At 38.1% G+C, this 16,721-nt stretch overlaps 1 protein-coding gene across 6 annotated transcripts in view; it reads left to right on the top strand.

Moving 5' to 3' along the window:
• MCTP1 (multiple C2 and transmembrane domain containing 1) overlaps positions 1-16,721 on the top strand; it is a 348,502-nt gene that overhangs the window by 89,157 nt on the left and 242,624 nt on the right. For all 6 annotated transcript variants that reach the window (XM_044265398.1, XM_044265435.1, XM_044265407.1 and 3 more), the window contains exon 3: positions 12,152-12,294. In XM_044265398.1, the coding sequence (XP_044121333.1) occupies positions 12,152-12,294 (143 nt within the window). The remainder of the gene's footprint in view (positions 1-12,151; positions 12,295-16,721) is intronic.

Raw genomic sequence — 16,721 nt, forward strand, 5'->3', positions numbered from 1 at the left:
GACTCTTCAGCCTTTCAGTACTTTGCTGTCTACCACGTAATTGCTATGTCAATATTATATATTTTAGAGATTTTTTTTTTAATGGCAGAGCCCATTCTTGTAATCAATTTTTGTATCAGTTAAGGTAAGTAGTGTTAGGACCTGTAAAAGATGAACACCCCAATCTCAGTGGTTTAACAAAATAAAAATTTACTTATCACTTCATAGTCCATTGCCGTTGTTGGTAGTGCTTCTGTTTCGTTCAGGAACTCCAGGCTCTTTCTGTCTTGTGTCCTGACCTTACCTCTCCTGTGGTCCTGCTTTCTCAGAGTTGGGAAAAAAGGGAGAAGTTTGCATATGGGAAGATGGCATAGGCTAGGCTACCACTTCAGTTCTCATTTCTTGGCTGGAACCCCGACCTTAGTCCCATGGCCCCACCTAAAGAAAAAGAGGAGAAAATGTAGTTTAGCTATTTACCTGTAAAGGAGAGGAAAACAAAGATGTCATTGAAAGGTAGCATTGTCAGCCGTCATTTCTCTGTACTGAGAAAAATAATCTTTCTTCTAAGATTTTGCATGAAAATGTGGCACTGTTTACTGTACAGTTTATTTATTGGCCATTTCATGTAATAATGGAAGACATGTGTCACAAGCATATTCATTCATCTTTATTCTGGGACAATTTCTAGTTGATGGTTCTGAATAAATCCAAATCAGTCTATCTATCAAATAAATAAACACTCTAAGCAGATTGCTACTAACATGAGATTGTCTAAAAGGACTTTGTAAAACTGGGACATCCTGACCATTTTTAGGAATTATAGTGCCTATCCATTGCCATTGCTTGCTGTGGTGGAAGTGGTGGTTCAGTGCTGGTTTGATATTAAACTTCTCATAGTTTGGATTCAGTATTTGAAAATAAAATCTGAATGAGACTCTTGGGATCCTAGTGAATAAGGGAGTGGGGAAGAGCAGGAAATAAAGGTTAGACAACTTACATACTGGTTCCCTTACTAGTTTCTCTGATTTTGACATGAGACAGACATTCCTTTATTCAGGTAAAATGAGTGTTGTCAGTCAAGCAACATTTCTTGATCACAGATGAAAACCCGGGAGTCCTGACTGACACCAGCCATCAGAAGTAAACAGGTCGGGTGTCTGGGTGGCTCAGCGGATTAAGCCTCTGCCTTCAGCTCAGGTCATGATCTCAGGGTCCTGGGATCCAGCCCCACATCGGGCTCTCTGCTCAACAGGGAGCCTGCTTCACCCCCCCACCAATCTCTGCCTGCTTCTCTGCCTACCTGTGATCTCTCTCTGTCAAATAAATAAATAAAATCTTAAAAAAAAAAAAAAAGGTGAACAGGTCCTCCCAAGGACAAGTGCTGTTGCAGTGGATATTGGGGAAAAGAGAAGGGCCAAATAGTGTCCACATGATGGCAGGAAAGATGTCCGCACAGCAGGGAGCCTCGCATCTGGGACCGGAAGAGGCCTGAGGATGGTGAGGACTGTCAAGTTCAAGGCAAAGGGAAAGTGATGAGGAAGGGCACAGACAGGCCTGGGAAAGAAGTTGTAAATTTGAGGTGCTGCGAGTTTTGTTCTGGCAAAACAGGAGTCTGGAGAAATTCACAAAGAAACTTTGGTATGACCTGCCAAGGAGTTTGAATCATGTTCTGAAATCCATGAGAAAGCAATGAGGAAGTTAAAGCAAGGGGGTGACAGCAGACTGTTGTATCAGAAAACAAAATTCTAGGCATAGGATCGTGGAGAATGAGTCTGAGTGGGGAAGACAAGACGCAGGGAGACAAGTAGGAGACTTGTCTTTTTTCTCAAATTGAATTTGAGAATATGCCAAGGGATATATAATTCCATGGCCTGGCATCTGTGATGCATTTTAATCACATTGTAATATAGTTGTCTTGAAATTGGTTCAGTTAATGATGGTAATCAATCAACAAGAGTCATAAAACTACTTACATTGCTTTTACTTACGGTTTTGATTGATGGCGAAGATTCTGTTTTCTTCTTAGAGTTGCAGTAACTCTTTTTTCCTTTCTTTTTTTGGTGGCTATGTACTATGGACTCCAGTTATTTTAATGTCATATTTTATGATCCTTCCTTATATTTATTCATGCAGTGTTTATAATTATTTCTAGGCTATTTTTTCTTCTTAAAAAATCTGATAGAGTTGCTATATCTAACCTAACTGGAAAGGAGAAATCTTGGAAAATAATAGTTATTTTTCTGCTATGTGTTTATGTATTCTTAAATGATTAAGGAAAGTAGCTAAGTTGTAACTCTTATCTCAACTGAAATGAATTATTCAGCATGGGAAGTCAGAGATTTGATACCCGTTTTGATATGTTTGTAGTTCTTTATTTCAGTTTTGTTATCTTCAGGTTTTCAAGTTGTGATGTAATTATATTACTTTGTCTCCATGTTGGATAAGATTAAGAATAATGGCTAAATGTTATTGAATGTTTAGTTTGTGCCAGTAACTGTGCTAAGTACCTAATACAAATTAAGTAATTAAACTCTCAAAATGACCTTCATGAGATTTTAATACCATCTTCATTTTCCTCTGAATTAAGTGACTTTTTGCAATTTTTACAGCTAGTAAGTACTGGAGCTGACATTACAACCCAGGCTTTCTAACTTGCAGGTCAAGCTCTCCACCACCACCCTATGTGGCACCGAACTGCCTCTGTTGTAGATGGGATTGAAAATAAGCTTTCATCCCCTTCAAAATGCATTAAGTAATTTTATGCTTTTTAATTAGATTTTTCTGTGGAGCACCATTGAACAATTTCCTTCTTTGCAGAGAACCCCAGTTTTAGGCATCTGAGTAATCCCCTTAGCAAAGCCAGTATATTAATGGTAATATATGTTATTCATACAAGTCAACAAATATTTATTGATCAGTTGAGAACCTGGTAGGTTCATGGTAGGTTCTGGGATGCACAAGAATTCTTGCCCTCATGAGATTTTCTGTCAGATGGAGGCAAATGACACTAAATGAACCAACTCCCCAGTCACATTGACCCATGTTTGTCTAACTGCTACTCTGCCATGATTATGTTTCAGAATTAAAGATTGCCAAGTTCAGTCAGCTCTATGGCTTCCTAGTATAGAATCCAGTCTCTGAAGGGGGGCACCATATGGAAGGGTGGAGGTCAAAAATGATAGCTTGAGATAGGGACATGCCAGTTGGTTGGAAAAGCTTATGGTAGGTAGACATCATGGTATAGTGGAGTACGTTTGGAATCTAGAATCAAATAGATCCCATAATCAGGTCAAGCAGCCTAACCTCTCTGAACCAGTTTACTCATCTGTAAATTACTAAGAATATCAATTTATTAATATATTCAGCAAACATCTTTTGGATGCCTCCTGTGTGCTGGTTTAACTCACCTCACAGGGCTATAGTTATAACTAAGTGAAATATTGTGTGAAAAGCCCCAGGCACCTAGTAAGTATCAGGTAAGTTTGTTCCTTTCCACTTTGACCTTTATTCTTTTCTGGACTGGATTTTACCTTCCAGTTCTGTAACTGAGAAGTCCCCATCTCAGGAATGGCCAGGCTGTGGGAAATGCGAGTTCATATCACCCAGTATTATGAAATGGATCGAAGAGAACTCAAATAAGATGGATTAGCTGTACGAAGTCAAATAAATCATTCTAATAAGAAACATTTTCCTCAAGAAGCAAACTCTAGTTGGAAAGGTGTCTGAGAGTGCAAGCCACACTTCTGGTAAAACGAGACCCATGGGTACAGTGGCTTCAAAATGATGTGTGGTCCCACACTGAGTCCAAAAAGGAGAGATCACAGGCTGGTGAAGGGGATTTGCCTGCATCCCTCCTACTTCCTCTTCTGATTCAAAGCAACTGTTCTGCCTTTCACCAGAAGATCCAGAAATTGTTATGTCACTTCTACTCCCATTTTCCAGCAAAGACTTATCATGTGGCCACTCCTGTTGCTTGGAGGATAAGAAATTCTCTATTAAAGGGATCACATGTGCTGCTAAACTCACAGAAGCTCCATTATTAAAACAAAAATGAAAGAAATGGATGTTAGGGTTCATTCTGACAGAGAAGCCAACTTAGGATCAGAAGGCTCCTTGGTAAGAGTATAAAATAATAAAAACATACCCTGTCTATGCAAAATTCCCTGGACAAGAGAAGCCCTGAGAACTGACCCTGAGCCTGAGTTCTGGGGCCTGGGTCGCCCACAGCAATGCTTGTGGGTGAGAAAGATGGAGTGAAACAGTCTCAGAGGAATCGAGAGCCTGATTTGTACATGAAAAAGAGACCTCTGGCCGTACTTGGGGAAGAGATTTGAAGGGAAGCAGGGAGACCAGGGAGAAGTCTCTAAGAATGATCTAGATAAAGAATGGTGAGGCAATACCGGCAGAGATCATTTCAAGAGCTATTTTAAGAATTAGAATCAGAGCGTTTAGGTGCATTTCTGAGGTGGAACAGGTTAAACTGTGGTTGTAAGTCGAATTGTAATAATTAAAATTCACAAGATGTGGGCACCTGGGTGGCTCAGTGGGTTAAAGCCTCTGCCTTCGGCTCAGGTCATGATCCCAGGGTCCTGGGATTGAGCCCCGCATCGGGCTCCCTGCTCAGTGGGGAGCCTGCTTCCTCCTCTCTCTCTGCCTGCCTCTCTGCCTACTTGTGATCTGTCTGTCAAATAAATAAATAAATAAAATCTTTAAAAAAAAAATCACAAGATGTAGGCATCTGTGTTGGTTAAGGTAGGCTGAGCTGCTGCTATGAAACGTCCTTGAGATATTTAATGGCTCAAATGTAATAGAAGCTTATTCCTCATCCACATAATAGTCCAAGGCACGTGCCTCTGGTTGGCAGATGGCTCCCCTCCACACAGTGATCCAGGAACTTACATGCCACTCCTTACACCTCAAGTCACTTTTAACTTGTTATATTTTAAGAACCACTTTTTATTCACTGGCACATGTAATAGAAATATTACTGTCATTCATACCGAATTTATAACAACTCTAAATTGAAAGGAATAGAGCAAACTAAGAATATATAGAATATATTAGCAATTATGGAAATGCTCTTGGGGGGGATATTTCTGTGATATATCTCTCTCTGTGAGATATCTTCTGACTTTTAGAAGCATTCCCTTGGGAGTTCCAGAAATTGAAAGATTTCTGCCAAGTTTCATCAGTTTTCTACAGAAGATTTAACTTAGTTTTCCTGGAACCTTAGTGATAATTTCCTAGACATATATAATCAATGTATGAGGCGCTGAACCATTTTTTTAAGTTACATTCATTATTTACCTAAAAAGGAGAAAAACAATAAATTTTAGGAATACTTTCTTCAATATTAATTATACAGGTCTTGGTGTTTGACATGGTGATTTTTAGTGTACTGGAAAACTCATTTATGTGGAATGGTTTGTTCTCTATCAGTGTCATGTAAGTGAAATCTCGTTAGAAATCCTTTACTCTCCTCAGAGAAATTTGGGAAATTCTCTCACTTTAAAGATCAAAAAACTATAGACGAGAGAGTTTAAGTGACCTTGCTAAGACCACACTACCTATAAAAAGCAAAACTCACTGTGGCAGATATTCTTTCCAAGATAGGATTAATCCAAGTGGAGTCACAGAATCAGAAAGAAACAAAGGGGAGAGGAGGGGAGGGGAGAAATTCCAGTCAGTGGAGTTAACTACATTCAATGTGACCCACAGATAGAAGGGGCTGAAGACTAAGAAAAGCCCATTGCACTTGGTGGTTAAAGTTATGGGTGACAATCAAGGAAACAATTTCAGAGAAGTGTTGGGATAACCAGAAGAAAAAAGATTGAGAAGAGCATAGAAACTTAGGGGTGTAATTTTTTAATATTCTGATTTTTTAAATAAGAAAGTTAAAGTACTTAAATTTTTAAAAATTTCCTTTTATTTGAGTTTTTAGGGAGTTTTGATGGCTGAATAAACATAATAATATATTGTAGGACAATTCCAGGGAAAACTGTTTCCCTCTCAGGGAAAAAAGAAATTGTGAATGGTGAAGAATATCTATTGTATCTAGCCGGTGCCTTAATTACTAGTCAGAGACGAAGCTTCCAGAGGCAGAGGAAGAAAAGCCCTTAGAAAAAAATGACGTCTAGGACACTCCTCTATTGTGGTTATCACAAATTAATATATAATTTATATTTATATAATTTATATTCAAAATTAAAGCATATTTATCTAAAGCAGTGTGGGAAAAAAATGCAATGAGCACTGCCCTTCCATATTTTAGTTTACCTGTTCTCCTAGGCATTATCAGGAAATAATATGAAGATACCCTCTGTAATTTATGCCACATATGAGAGGGAATTGAGCAAGCTGTATTTATCCCAAATATGAATGTGGAGTTTTTCTCACATACCCTGAGCTCTGCATTTACAAGAGAAAAACAAGCCAAAATATTACTCATATAAATCAATAGCCTATTCCTGTCACATATGCCTTCTGCCTATAGCATGTCTGGAAGTACCTTCTACTCTTCAAAGGAAGAAATTTACTAGTCCAGCCCTGTGCTGTGTTGCATCGCAGTATTATTTTTAATTCATGTATGTCCCATATCATGTAATTTCATTAGCTATAAATTTCAAATTCATTGGAATATTCATAGTACTCATTATGAAAAAAATGTTAGTTTATTCTTATTTTATTGTAGTATGCCATATGCTGTTAGAAACCTCACACACTTGAATTTTAATATTTTTATTTATTTTGCCCTATGTAGTATATTGATTGTAGGGCATTCCAAATCTCCAACAGAAAATGAAGGAATGAGAGAGCCTAGGGAGATAATTTTAATACATAAATAAGATCTCTACTTTGTAGATTTTTAAATCATTAATAAATGTACACAAAGACATAACCTATTGCTCTGAGTATGCTTTAAAGATGACTTTTATAGGCATCTTTCAAGGGTGAAGGACATTGTTATACAATACATACTTTCTTTGTTGCATTTGAACAGGAAAGATGGCCTCCTTAAAATATTTGTCAAAAAACTAGTACCTTCAGGAAGGTCCAAAGTAAATTATTTTTAATGGTCTACACTCAATATTTACATTTACCTTTCTCTATTGTCCTGTTTTGCTCTTCTCTTCCTCCCCCCTTCCTTTTCTTTCCCTACTTCCACTATGAGACCGAGTTTCAATTTGGCATTGAATTTTTTGACTAGGGGGTAGCATTATCGAATGTCTAGAGGTTCCCAAAACAGGAGTAGCTGTTTCTGTTTCTTTACATAATAGGTTTGGGATAAGATTGATTTAAACTTGTTAACCAGGAGGCTCATTTATTCTAAGGAGAGAAACCCCTTATTTACACTGAAATAGCTTAAATACTGTTTTTAAGGGAAGAGAGGCTGCCATCTTGTGAAAACTGTGTTTATTGCATACAAAAGTGGACCCATTCAAAGTTTTCTGTGTTCAACTTAAATTACACTAAAGGCGAAACAAGCGCAGAGTAGTATGTTGGCTGAAGTGTTCATCAGGGACCTGACTCCAGAAAAAAAAAAAAAAAAAAGAAAGAAAGAAGGTATCGTACTGTATTCCTTTACTACCTGAGAAAATATCTTACATACCATCTAAATCTTCTTTTTGAAACAATTTGATCCTAAGGTTCAGAAACAATTACTAATCCCTAGATCTAGAATACTCTTCAATTTTTAAAGCATAGAATTTATAATTCTAAAATAAGAGGATTAATGTTGAAAAATAAATTCTGAAGGTAACACTATCTGATAAGTGCACCCGTGAAGAAGTTTGCTCTTGAATATGATGTTAACACAATAAAACCAGAATTTCATTTTAGGGCTAACACATCTTACTTTTTTCTCCCATACTTAGTTGCCCTGTGTTCATTTCATTAGTGCCATAGAAAATGTTTTAATGAGCGTCCTGGCTCAGCTAATAACAGCAAAGCACGGGTGGCTTTAAAAATGCTTGAAAACCATGATGTGTGTGTGTGTAGTAGAGAGGCAGGCCCTCGTTTTGAACGGAACCACAGACCTCACAACAATTTGATAAGTGCTAGTGCCATCTTGTGGTAGAATGCAATATTGCAACAAAGCAGCACTAACCCATGAATTTAAGGAATTCCGTGGCCGATCATATTTAGAAAACACTGGTTTAGAACAAAATTAAATAGGTTCATTTTCTATCGCCTTTAAATAAGTGAGTGTGCACCATGATTTTCCAAGAAGGGATATGACATGCAGCATTTTCCAGGCTTCTTTGACTGTGAGGCTTATTTTTCTTGAGTGCATCTTTTTCTTTTCTTTTCTTTTCTTTTCTTTTCTTTTTCTTTTCTGTTCTTTTCTTTTCGAGAGAGGGCACCTAGCGTAGCAATTAATTTAAGCCCCAACATCCTCGCCATGTGACTTTGGAAAATTTGCTCACCTGTTGCTATAGTTTCTGCAACCATCAGCTCAAGATAGCATCAGAAGTCATCTCTCGGGCTTGTTAGGCGGTGGTATGTTAGAAGAGTTCAGCACATGTTAGCTCTAGTGGTCTAGATTTCATTTTGTGATTTAAGGTCGATCATTGAGCCCTTAGAACCACCTAGCAGGATTCTGGGACCTGGGTGTATCTAACTCAGAGGGAATTTTGACAGTTCGCTTATAGAGCAGATGAAGAAAATATTTCTGGGAAGGAGTAAGAAAGAGCCAGACTGCCTCTCAAAAGGATTTGCGTTTGTGTGTATGGGCTTCTGTGCTGAATTACAGAAGTTCTGTCCTTTTACAGAATAGCTAAACCAAATGGAGTGAGACATTATTTAGAGACACAAGGCCAAGTTTCTTGAAATCACTTTTCTTGTAAAAGAGTTATTCTTTTTGAACAACAAAAATTGAGCATTGTTGCATCCTGAAACAAGTGCTCCGTGATGACGTGCCAGAAAAAGCACTAACCGGACTTGTCTCCAGATATGAGTTCTTATCTGACTTAGAATAAGCACCTGTCCTGGTTTCCTCATCTCTAAAATGGAGACAACAGGAGACTCACAGAGACATAGGGTGGTTAGACAAATAACGAGTGTGAGTGTCCTAGAGACCAGAGGAGGCTGCTTGTTCATACTAGTATTATTTACAATATTTACTGATTATTTAACATCTTTCCATGATAGTTCTCTGATAGTATTTTAGAGGAAAAGTGGGAAAATACGGATATTTGGGCTTCCTAAAAGCTAAGTAGAAGGAACATTGCATCTGGATTCTGAAAGTCTAAGTTGGCTTCTATCCTGTTATTTTCCTGGCTTATTTGTCATGTGATTTGTGGCAAGTCACACTGAGTCTCGGATTTTTTTTTCTCACCTTCAATATAGGTTGATCAGGTATGCCCTTATCAATATCTCAGAGGATGCGTTTAACAGTAATCTGTACACTATAAACTCTGCTTATATTATATTTAAACTAATTGTTTATATTTAAACAATTATATGTAAACTAAGACCAGGAGGATAATAAAATGTCAGCCAGGCAAAAAGGGAAGAGAATGGGAGGGAGGGACTTTTCAAGCAGAGAGTCCAGCTAGAATGTGCAAAAACTGGAAGCGGAAAATAACTTCCAGTAACAGGCTATCTGGAACATGCCAAGGAGCCAAACCTGGCATTGGAGAAATGGCAGGTCCTGTTTACCATGTTACATGGTTTGAATTTTCTTGTAGATGTAGTTGAAAGCTGTTGAGATGTGTTAAGCAAAGAAGGGGGAAGATTAAATTTGCATTTTTAAAAGGTCAGTCTGTCTGCCTTTAGTGAATTAATGGAGGAGGACACAGAAGATGTGGAGAGCCCAATTAGGAGGCTCTTATTAGAGTAGAACGGCAAAGAAATCATGAAGGCTTAAGTAGTTTGGAGACAGAGAAGATGGATAAGGTGTATTTCAGAATTTATCAGACTTAATGGTGTCCTGGGTGCAACGCATGGAGAAGAAGGAGGTTTTGAGAGCACTTTACAGGTGTCATGCTTGAGGAACTGTCAGACGTTGAAGTCATTCATTGACTGACCTGACAAAGCCCGAGGGAGGAGCAGGCTTAGCAAGAAAGAGGATTGAAACTTAAGTTTTGGACATTGTGGACGCTGGAATGTCTATAGATATCCACGTGGGGGAACAAGAGTCAGCAGGAACAGAGGTCTGCCACCCACGCTAATAAGTCATTAATGTATCCAATTATTCACTACATGTTTATTGAGGACCAACAGTATGTCTGATTCTGTACTAAGTGCTGGAAATTCTTTTAAAAAAGATGACCCAAATGGCTCTGATATTATGGAGATTACATTTTAGCCGTTGGTAATAGTTACATAGATGAATTTCAAAATCAAAGAGAAAACTTGATCTAGGGCATGACTGAGAAATTTCAAATAGGTACATGGATTTTAATAACCTCCAGATTTGTGCTATAAAAACCTCAGTGCCCAGGGTCCTCAGCCCATAGCTGGGAACCGCTGTGTTAAAAATAGCAATTTTTAACATTTCCATTGCATTGATGCCCCAAAAGAATATTCATCATAATGGACAACCATATAATAGCCTATATTTATATTTATAAAAATTTTAAAGTTTGTACCATGATGATAAAATCAAAATTTCAAGGTGGGAGTTTCACAATGAGAAACTGGCACCGTTATTTTAATATACCCAGACGTAGCCATATAAAGAGCAAGGTATTATGTTTACTTCGAAAGTGTGGAGGGTTTCAACAGAGCCCCCAAAAGATTAAATAAGAAAAACAAGATCCTATATGGCAGTCCTTGTATGTTGCATCAATATCTATCTGTCAGGACAGTGAGTGGAGTGTTGAGAAGTGATATGAAGAGAGAGCTTAAGGATATCAGCGTCGTAGTTGTAATGCCTAACATTTATATCATGCTTTACAGTTTATAGACCTCCACTCACATTCTTCTTTAACTCACACTGACCGTCATTATCATCTATAGCTTCAGTTTAGACAACAAAGAAAGAATTAAACAAAATCTTTTTTTAAAGATTTTGTTTATTTATGAGGGAGAGAGAGACAGCATGAGGTGGGGGGGACAGAGGGACAAGCAGGCTCCCCACTGAGACAGGAGCCCAATGCGGGGCTAGGTCCTACGACTCTGGGATCATGACCTGAGCTGAAGGTAGATGCTTAACCAACTGAACCGCCCAGGCACCCCAACAAAATCTTATTATAAGGGAGTCAGGTGTTGTGTAAAGAATTATTTCCTGGGGAGGAAGGTTGTCACACTGGGATGACTTACTTGGGGATGTCTCTGAGTCACCTTCTCTAGGAATCCTGAATAATAGCATACACTCATTAGATCAATTGGCCTCGTTCATCAGACACAAGGAGAAATAATGTGGTATCTATGGAAGTATGTCAAAGCCCTTCCCCCTTGCAGGTGTGGTAGAAAAAGCACAGATGTTAGAGTCGGACAAGCTTGGTTGGTATTTGAACTACATCTCCTGTGAGCTGTGTATCGTGAGCAACTTACTTGACAGCTCTGATTTGCTTTATCATCATTAGGAGCTTGGGAGGTGTGAAGGGATAATATGAAGTTTGCAGATTACTTAGTAAACAGTTGTCCCCTTCCCCTCACGCCTTCCTCTGAGACCTCCATCCTTTCCTCGAGTTCTAAAATTGCAACTTCTCAGCCAGAGAGAATATGGGACCAAGGAGGAAATGAAAGCCCAACCTGAGAGTCACTTTTCCTCAAGCCCGTCAGACTGGCCTGAGATTTGAGCAGCTTATGTAAGTCTAAAACCAGTGAAGTCAGTTGAGATCATGGATCATCTTTCTATAGTTGACTGGATGATACCAAGAGAAATGTCAGATTAATCTCTATCACTTATAATATGAACTAAATCTACATATGCAGTATGCAAGAGGTTTTTAAATACTGGGACAGAGTTACCGAATTAAGATCAGCAGATACAATAATAATGATTACTGTTATTATCATTTAGATATAATAATTATTATTAATATTTACAGTCACTTTAAAATTTAAGGAAAATTTTGGGAAAAAACACTTAACTTTTATTTTCCCATGTGATAAATTTATTTGATTTTGATTCCTTTAAATACTTCCTGTTGTTTAAATGAGCTAATCTCTTGCTTCCCAGCAAATACTGTGACTAACATGAATCAATCTCTCTCTTTAACAGGGACGAGTGATCCCTACGTGAAGTTTAAAATTGGAGGAAAAGAAGTTTTTAGAAGTAAAATAATACACAAGAACCTCAATCCTGTGTGGGAGGAGAAAGCCTGCATATTTGTTGAACATCTGAGGGAACCTTTGTATATCAAGGTGAGCCAGTTATGTTTTCTGCTAATTCAATGACCTAAGACGCCCTGTTTACTGGTTTTCTATCATGTCTCCCTGTCTCATGAGATTTTTCGCCAGAGATAAATTCTGTTGTGCACAACTCTAGTTTGTGGATGGTGCGACAGAGAGGAAACCGAGGGGAGGGGACGCTCGGGAGCATTTCTCTTCGGCACAGTTCTATTGCTGGTCATTTAGGAGGACTATGAAGTCTGTCTTCTCCTGTTTGGTACAGTTAACTGACTTAGGGCTCTCTAAAACAAGTCTCCATGAAATATGCTGTTCAAGAATTCTGTCAGGATTTCTGCCATTACTGGTTGCAAAAAATAATATTTTCCTTGGAAAATGAGAAGGCTACGGGTAAAAGGGGATGGGGTGGATTTCCTGTCTCTATTATGTTACCGAAAATGAAGGAAGAAAAAGTCTTTCTTCTCACTTGATGTTCTTTAAAAAATAAAAATAAAAAAAAAAAGAAGTACTTAAGGAGATCATTGCAACCGTAAAACCTTGTTTTATTTCCCGATCTAAATTCTCTTTAACCCGAATCTAGATACTTTTTTCTGTATCTAATTCATATCTCCACAGATACTCTTTGTGGCTCCTTTTGTCTGACTATCCATTCAGTGCCTAAACTTTTTTCTACTTTTACCATAATAACCACACGCCTCCTTTTTTCTATATTGTCACAACTGGCACATGAACCAAAAATCTCATATAATTAAGCAGTTTCTACTCATCCTCCTTCCCCTCCACTCTTCATTTATATTGCCTCCAGATGTTTCTCTTTTCCACAGAAAGAAAAGGTAATAATCAAAATTTTATTAAAATCATAGCAGAACTGGCTGGTCCAAAGGCAGTGAGTTATCTCCATTGATTGTTCATAGTTACAGAATGAACTCCTTATTCCACTCTTTCCCCCTTCTCACTACTGCACTTGACTGGTCTTTAAAAAAAAAAAAAATCATACCAAAACAGTACAAGATTGATGAAAAGAGAATTTCCTAGGTACAGACTTGATATGTTTCTAGAAGTCATTATAGGGAAATAGATCTGTATTTGCATAAAAATAGTCTCAAGAGGACATTGGCTAAAGAAAATCAATTAAATAGAATTCATGAACTGTCTTTTAATATGTAATGTATGATGGCATAAGAATTATGAATGTGGGAATATTCAAGCCAACCCTCCTTCCACCAAAGGGGAGATCTTCTGGGTTGGAGATTTTTTTTCCCTGCTCCCCACTTCCAGAGAGAAAGAAATATGTGCATGAGAAAAAAGAAAATAACTTCATAATAAAGAACTGAGATAGAAGATGAAAAAGGAATTGGAAAAAAAAAAAAAAAGACAAGTGGGATGTAAAGGAAATTTTATTTCCAGGGAGGTTTGGAAGTGATGAGTTAGAGCAGCTAGAGCCACGGGGACAATGGACAGGAGAGGAAAGAAAGCAGGTGTTAGGGGCGCCTGGGTGGCTCAGTGGGTTGAGTCTCTGCCTTCAGCTCAGGTCATGATCTCAGGGTCCTGGGATCAAGCCCCGCATCGGGCTCTCTGCTCAGCGCAGAGCCTGCTTCCCCCCTCTCTCTGCCTGCCTCTCTGCCGACTTGTGATCTCTGTCTGTCAAATAAATAAATAAAATCTTAAAAAAAAAAAGGAAAGAAAGAAAGCAGATGGTAGTAAGGATTAACTATTGGCATCTTGTTTAAGGTCACATAAGAGAAAAAGCATGGAATGAAAAGGATTTATTTTTAATTACTTTTTCTGTGGATCTCTCTCTTTTCTGGGATATTACTCTACCACAGAACCAGGTCTTTGAAAGGTCTTTCTCCAATCTCTGAAAGGGTTACAAAATGAACTTCCTAGACTTTTGTGCTCAAGAATGATTATTCATCTCTGTGGAAACCTTAATGTCAAAATGCATCTGCAAGAAGAAATATCTTAGTAGGCTCAAAAATAAGCAAAAATCTGACCTACACAGAAAAATGGTGGCAAAAAATTTTGTTGTGGTCTGAGAGAGCAAGAATGTGTATGTGCCGATCTTCCCGCTGTCACGGAGATGGTGAGACTGCATGCTGGCCAAAGGCCTTGGCTACCGCTGTACTATAAACTAGGAAGCTAGGTAAGAGACCCCAAAGGTTTTGGTGTTTCTTTTTGTTTGTTTACCACTTGGAGTTTTCAAAGTATGACATCATATAGCCACAACCTAGCTTCCATCAGGCAGAAAAAAATAGTGAACTGTAAAATATTTGTCACTTTTGTGACAAATGTCTATGTGTTATGTCTACATAAGAAAAATGATTAAGTAGGAATCACACTGGCTTGCCAAATATTACACATACAAACATTAAAATGACAATATTTTAATGCACTACTTTGTGCTTTTAAATATGCTTTCCTATTTTTCCTTCGATTTTCACTTTCTGTGAAATGCATAGGGCTTCTTTTTAGAAAAATCTCTAGGTTTTTGCTTCTTTTTTCCGTTTGTTATGTTATCTACTTTTTGTCTAATTTTGTACACACAGAGACCTAAACAAAATACATGGGCAGAAATACTTTCAGTTACTAGAATTTCATGAACATTGCATCATTTTCATTGTCTCTACACAGCCTTGTGTGATTGACTGACTTGATTTTGATACGATACCCACGTCCTCCATGCTGGGAGATTAATCTTGCCTGAAAGATCTCTTAGGGACGAACTGATTCTATAGTGACAGATGATATGAAAATGCATCCATGTATTGGATGGTTAAAAAATATTGTCAACAACCCTCCCGTCTACAGTTAAAGGAAAAAGAAGTCCATATGTACCCTGTAATCTGATTTCTATCAATGTAAGGATTACCAAGGGAAACGAAAGTCAGTTCTGAGCCAAGGTTATGAAATTGCAATAAAGTTGCAGTGCTTTTACCAATTCTAGAAAAAAAAAAACAGACTTTTCTTGGGATTGTCATTTTTAAAAAACTAGACACAAAATAAATAATAACATACTTTCCAATTGGTTGGAGTTCATATAGATTTTAATTTTAATGAGAATATTCCTTCAAGTCCAAATGATTTTAGAGTAAGGGCAGGTGAAAACAAGTTTATAGGCATGGACTTGAAATATACTTATAAGGTAGTAGTAGAGGCTGGGGGTTTAAATACAGTGCTATTTTTTTAAAGATTTTATTTATTTGACAGAGAGAGAAAGTCCATAAGCAAGAAGAGGGGCAGAGGCAGAGGGAGAAGCGGGCTCCCCGCTGAGCAGGGAGCCCGACGTGGGGCTCAACTCTAGGACCCTTGGGATCATGACCTGAGCCGAAAGCAAATGCTTAACCAACTTAGCCACCCTAAATACAATGCTGTTAACAGAGGTGAGAGCCACTGGAGCCTGACACAGGGATGCTCCTGCACACATCTTAGAGTATAGGGTAAATTCTGCATCCATTTCAGTTGATTGACTTAAATTCTCGATTTTCATCTCACTGACACTATTTGCCAAGGTATACAGTGAACACCCAGAGTTACAGCAGAAGAGAGAAAAGTAACCGAAAGGGAAAGGGGAAATGTTTCTGTAAATTGCTACTTGTTTGGCCTAATCATAGGCTAGAAATCTGGGTATTAGATTGGAGTCTTTTCTAAATAATAGAAAATTTTTGATAATTAGGTAGGTGATTATCTTTGGGGTCAGACTACTGTTTCTGTTATTTTACCAAAATTGACAGTTCCTTCAGTAACTCATATCCATCCAAGCTTAAGATTTGAAATCAAGAAGTCCTTGTAGTGCCAGGGTGGCTCAGTTGGTTAAGCATATGACTTTTGATCTCAGCTCAGCTCGTGATCTCATGGTGGTGAGATCAAGTCTTGTGTGGCTCTGCGCTCAGCAGGATGTCTGCTTGAAAATTCTCTTTCCCTCTCCACTACCCCTGCCCCCATGCTCACACATGCGCTTTCTCTTCTCAAAAAAAAAAAAAAAAAAAAAAAAAAAGTTCTTAAACATGGTTCAAGTTAAAGGCCATATTACCATCTTATGCAAAATTATTTCTCCCTAGGTTTTAAGGTCTCTAAAAGAATGTCATATACCTAGGGCACCTGGGTGGCTTGGTGGGTTAAGCCTCTGCCTTTGGCTCAGGTCATGATCTCAGGGTCCTGGGATTGAGCCCTGCATCAGGGTCTCTGCTCAGCGGGGAGCTTGCTTCCCCCTCTCTCTCTGCTTGCCTCTCTGCCTACTTCTGATCTATCTCTCTCTCTCTCTCTCTCTCTCTCGCTGTCAAATAAATAAATAAATAATATTTTAAAAAAAAGAATGTCATATACCAGTGATCATCAACTCTGGCTGTGTATCAGAGTTACCATAAAAGGTTTTTTGTTTTGTTTTGTTTCTGTTTATGTGTGGACTTTTTTGTTTTGTTTTGTTTTGTTTTGTTTTGTTTTTT

This window comes from Neovison vison, chromosome 1 (genome assembly GCF_020171115.1).
Source record: "Neovison vison isolate M4711 chromosome 1, ASM_NN_V1, whole genome shotgun sequence".
NCBI lineage: Eukaryota > Metazoa > Chordata > Mammalia > Carnivora > Mustelidae > Neogale > Neogale vison.